Raw genomic sequence first — 5,379 nt, forward strand, 5'->3', positions numbered from 1 at the left:
TCGAAATGAGCGTCGAGAGAATATAGAAAATTTATGGATTCGACTAGCATAAAATTATCAAAGAATTTTTAAAGTTAACTTGTTATCGAAATTCTTGAAATATCAGTTTGAAAATGCATACTTTGACGCACTGTAAAATTTGCTACGATTGGTCATTTCATTCACCATTGACGACGTGAAATACTAGATTATGAATATTTCAAAATGAGATTAAGAATGTAATATTTCGACATCGTTTGAATTTATGAGTGTGTCACGGAGAGAGTTTCTCTGCTGTGTGAGCAGTGTGTCACGGAGAGTGTGAATATAGATGGAGAGAAAAATTACAAATCTACATGACAAGGAGGAAGAAATAACTACACAAATAAATCGCTCAAAAAGTTGCAAGTGCAATAAAGTTAAACCAGCGTATAATCGCAAAACATTTGCACATAAAAATGACAAACACCACTGCATCCCAAAATAAAAAATTCCTTCAAATCACATTGCACACTTAGAATTGTAAATCAGCAAACAGCCCCACAGCTTTGGCCCTCGAAGATGACAAAACACAACTCTATCCTATAAGCAATGAGATTATAATTATAATCTAAGAAATCCTAGTATTCCTCCCAAACCATTTAGACCAAGTTATAGCCATCAGGACAAGGCCATAACATTTCAGCCTCTTCAGCATTTTTAAACCCCAACAAAAAGGGTCAGATAAATCCATTAGAAACATAGACAAGCTGGAGAACTCAGGATTTCACAAATGCTATCAGCTATACCTCCTGGAAGATGGGGAATGAAATAAAAGATGTGGGTGTTTTTTGATAGTCACAACAGAAATCCCCTATGAGAGACGCTCATGTACTAAATCATTATTATTAATTTTCAATGTTCGTAAATAAGCTTTTACCTTAGAAGAGACTTTAGATTACCAAGTCTAAGATAACAGCAAAGCCAAAAACATGATTATTTATTCCCTTGAAAAAGCAATTAAAAATAATAATTTAGGAGATGAATTTTTAAATAGATGAAGAAACAAAGAGAGGACTACGAACTGCATACCAAGACAGAGACACGAACTGCATCACATGACAAGTCTGCTTCTGCATCATCAGTTTTCTCTCTGCTCTCAATAATCTATATTTACAAATTTTCATTAGCAAAATTGACAGATTGATGAATTGTATAAGAATTATAAACCTACCATGCGGAATATCGTGTGTGGCCTACTGCTGTATACATTCATATTTGTCTCCCCAATATGACGATGAGCTGTAAAATCAATAACAGAGAGCAAAAGAGTTTAAATTGTTATCCACCGCTTGAATATTTGATTACGTAAGACTAAGATGAGGATGAGGGTGGGTTTCATTTGAGTTTCCCCTTTTCAAATTTACAGATGAAAGGGAATCAAAAGGAACTTGATTCATTATGGATAATAATAGATACAATTAGATTCTGAGCATTCCTTTGAGAATGGGAACTTTAGAAAGTAAGAACTGTCAGTACATTTAGATAAATAAAAGGAGAACTTACATTCCCCAAATTCCATGAGTTCAAGAACTTGATCAGGAGACGCCGCAATTACTTCTCTTAAACCGGCAACAAAAATCCCTCGCTTCATGTTATAGAAAAACAAAAAGAATGTGAGACACTGACGATTAGTACTTATCTGCACAATGAAAGTAGTCATATAGGTGGAAAAAGCAAACTAATAGATCGATACTTTCATGAATTTGCAATTTCCGATGCTCAGGAGCCAACAAATCATTTATCTCCTCATTGTAGATCTCCATGTAAGACATGCGTAAAAGAAACTCCCGATCCATTTCCTAGAAGTGAGAAATTACAATCAAAGAGTATCAGTTAAATCCAATAACAAGTCTAAATAAAACAACTGGTTCATTTGTTGCAATAAGATCAAAGTTTACTAGTTAACCGATATAACGCGAGACAACCTATGGTTACCAAAAGACATTCATAAGATTAGAATATATAAGTGCATACCCATCCTTATGTGTTCAACTTGCCCAGTACTCCACATTGATTGTGATGTTAAGTCTCAAAGCCATGTGGTTTACCACATGAATTAATAAATGAACTCGATTTCCCAACACAATGGCCTTTTATAATCTATATTTCATGCGTGTAACTGTCCCGTTGCTTTAGCAATAATGAAAGCTTTAGGAGATTGGACCTAATGAGCTAGCTTTAGGAGAAGTTGCTTACATATACTGCAAATATACTTTCCAGGTTTAGACAAGAACCAAGTGAAATCCATTTCCAACTGCAAAAAGGGTGCTAAGATACATAAAAGGGAATGTGGGGTTGGGAATCTGGTTTAGGAAGTCAGAAAAATTGGTTTTAACTAGTTTTACGGATAGTGATTGGGCTGGATCGCTCGATGATATGAAGAGCACCCCCGGTTATGTATTTTATGCTGGTTTAAGTGTGATTTGCTGGAACTCAGTACAACAGAAAAGTGTAGCTCAATCAATAGACGAGGCAGAGTGTGTGAGTATGTAGCTGCTTTAGAAGCTACCGATCAGGCTGTTTGGTTAAGAAAAGTTTTGGAGGATCTAAACCACAAACAGGCTAATGCAACTGTGATCTTTTGTGATAACCAATTTGCTGTACCCATGGTCAAAAATCCGGTGTTCCATGGAAGAACAAAACATATCAAAATCAGGTATCATGCAATTAGGGAAGCACAAGAGAATTGTGAAGTGAAGCTGGTGCATTTCAAAGCTGAAGACCAATATGCAGACATATAACCAAGTCATTATTGAAAGGAAGGTTTGAAACATTAAGGAAAAGTCTTGGTGTTTCCAGCAAAAGTGTCAAGCAAGAGTGTTGATGTTTATTTGTCCCTTTTGCTATGACTTTTTGTAACAATTGTATGTATTAAAATCAGTCCATGTAGTGTTTATTTTTTGTCATTAAAATGTCTTTCACAGCATGGTTTATCATGTCAACAGCTAAGATTGTAGTTGGTAGAAAGTTGTCGACTAGAAGCAAGGTAGCAAACTTTTGTAATGTATATATATAAGGCAACTGATCATGGTCATGTACTGATCATTTTTCTCTGCACAAGACCTATCTTTCTCTTTGTTTTACAAAATCATCAATTTCTATCCAAAAAATTTCTAAATAATATGCAAATTAACAAAAACTTTGTCTGCCCCAAGAAAATACACTTGGGAAGATCAAATTCTCAAAACAATCAATACAATGAATTTGGACACTATTAGGTTTCCTAAACAATAGAGTATCGCATGAACAAAAAAATTGAGCCAATATAACTGTACAATGATAAAAGGTAACTTATCATCATGATAGATATTCCTGCTTCGATACTAGAGAGAAAATAAATCTAAATATGAAATCGTTAAATGCTTGAATATCGGACAAACACACTCATATTATTATATAACGATAACTAGTCTAAACAAGAACATTACTGTAAAGAGTTGATGTCCATAGCATCTAGACTAGAGGAATGATCCCCTCATGCGGTGACCGAGGTGGTGGAGTAGGTAAGCGCGGAGACCTTTGGTCACGAGTTCGTTTCCCCCTACCAACACTTTCTCGGTCAAACTTGTCGCACAGGGCTTGCCCAGTGCAGTTTACCTGGTTGGCGTGATTTATAGGCTATTGTGTTAGTCCGAGGGTTTATCCAGTGCGCACCCGAAGGGTAGCGACTGCGAGTTTCCCGTCATAAAAAAAAAAAAAGAAGACTAGAGGAATGAATGTGTGATCTATAACAAACTAACACATGAACAACTGAATGTACATAACAGTACTTCACAAAAAAGTTACTTCAAGTTTGGAATTAAAAACTTAGATGACTACACAAAAGAAAGCTAATTTATTAAAACAGCTGTCAAGCAATAATCACACCCTTCATCTTCTTGTCCCTCTTCACAGACTGTGGAACCATGTCAAAGTCAGTCTTATATTCTTCTATCTGCTTATCGCACCCATGCTTGAAAAGTTGAGCATCAACGCATAATCTTGATAATATCTGATCGAAATTTTTAGCTATCACATCAATCTTCCCGTATATGATACATTCCGCATACTTAATAACAAACAATCCACAGTCATGCCTGTATAGTTTTTGAATAAAAAATACAACAAATGTAAGGTGGATGTAGCAAGTAGAGCAGGGCGTGTGAGAAAGAGTAAATGTTGTGATATGTGTATATGTAACATTTAATGTGATGTGTCAACATCCTTACATGTAAGTTAACATTACAATATAAATTATAATTAGTATTTACTCACCCATACTCATCTTGCGGTATGACTCTAGCTATCTTGAAAATGAGAGGGTCAACGCGTTTTGCTCCATCAATGATCTTGGGCTACCAGGTTTTAATCATAACCATCAAGCATGGCAGAACACATGCAAAAAGCCTCCACATCGGCAATGACCATTCTGTCTCTCACGGTTAATCTGCTTGATTTGTAAATTGGGCAAAAATCCAATGAGCTTTGTTGTCCATCATGACTGGGAACAATATATGACTCTAGCTATCTTGAAAATGAGAGGGTCAACGCGTTTTGCTCCATCAATGATCTTGGGCTACCAGGTTTTAATCTTAACCATCAAGCATGGCAGAACACATGCAAAAAGCCTCCACATCGGCAATGACCATTCTGTCTCTCACGGTTAATCTGCTTGATTTGTAAATTGGGCAAAAATCCAATGAGCTTTGTTGTCCATCATGACTAGGAACAGTACATGATCTACATCACACCATGGCATATAATCCCCATTCAGATATTCTACAAGTGACGTGAATTTTGAAATTGCCCTTATGTCATCCATCGTGACTTGTATACTGGTCGAGCCATAGAACCAAAGAATGAGTCGGTCGTCATACATCTATATAACTTCAAAAAGCTGAACGTTAACATTTTCCACAAATAGTAGAAACACACGTTTAAGTACTGCATTGAGGTTTGGCGTCCAAAATAATTAGAAAATATACTGTAAAACTATTGGAATTTCAGTAACATAAATTGAAAATAACACACACTTACTAAATTCCTGAGGTATACGTTCGGCTGGCAAAGCTCATACCATCGTGTTTTCGTGTCGACGACATAAGGACCAAACTGTAGCGGTGGCTTTATAACTTCCTTCGAATTTGGAAACTTGTTTTTGCTGATTTGTGCGAGCAATGATCAAAAGAAACGATATATATAAAACTAAAAACAATCAACGTAAAAAGAATAGAACAAGTAAAATTTACCTTACATGTATTTTATACTCAAATCATTCTACTGTACTAAAAAAATAATTAAAAATAATACACACAACGAAATAAACCACAGATTAGTGACTCCGAAAAATTTTGACTAAAATTTTGCTGTCTTTCTTGC

General features: G+C 35.6%; 1 protein-coding gene across 1 annotated transcript; it reads right to left on the reverse strand.

Moving 5' to 3' along the window:
• Nucleotides 1-409: 409 nt before the first annotated feature.
• LOC111399548 (kinesin-like protein KIN-7I) lies at nt 410-4,375 on the reverse strand. Its single transcript, XM_023026932.1, has 4 exons — nt 4,276-4,375; nt 1,525-4,097; nt 1,193-1,260; nt 410-1,125 (listed from the first exon to the last, which is right to left on the reverse strand). Exons 2-4 carry the CDS (start codon nt 1,679-1,681, stop codon nt 1,036-1,038), a joined length of 315 nt encoding a protein of 104 aa, XP_022882700.1. The 5' UTR covers nt 1,682-4,097; nt 4,276-4,375; the 3' UTR covers nt 410-1,035.
• Between the last annotated feature and the right edge of the window lie 1,004 nt (nt 4,376-5,379).

Source organism: Olea europaea, chromosome 9, assembly GCF_002742605.1.
Source record: "Olea europaea var. sylvestris chromosome 9, O_europaea_v1, whole genome shotgun sequence".
In the NCBI taxonomy this organism is placed as follows: Eukaryota; Viridiplantae; Streptophyta; class Magnoliopsida; order Lamiales; family Oleaceae; genus Olea; species Olea europaea.

Coding starts and splice junctions, on each gene's coding strand:
- LOC111399548 (XM_023026932.1), bottom strand. CDS start 1,681: ATGACTACTTTCATTGTGCAGATAAGTACTAATCGTCAGTGTCTCACA. Junction 1,261..1,524: donor ACTCATGGAATTTGGGGAAT/GTAAGTTCTCCT, acceptor TTGATTTTACAG/CTCATCGTCATATTGGGGAG. Junction 1,126..1,192: donor CACACACGATATTCCGCATG/GTAGGTTTATAA, acceptor TTGTAAATATAG/ATTATTGAGAGCAGAGAGAA.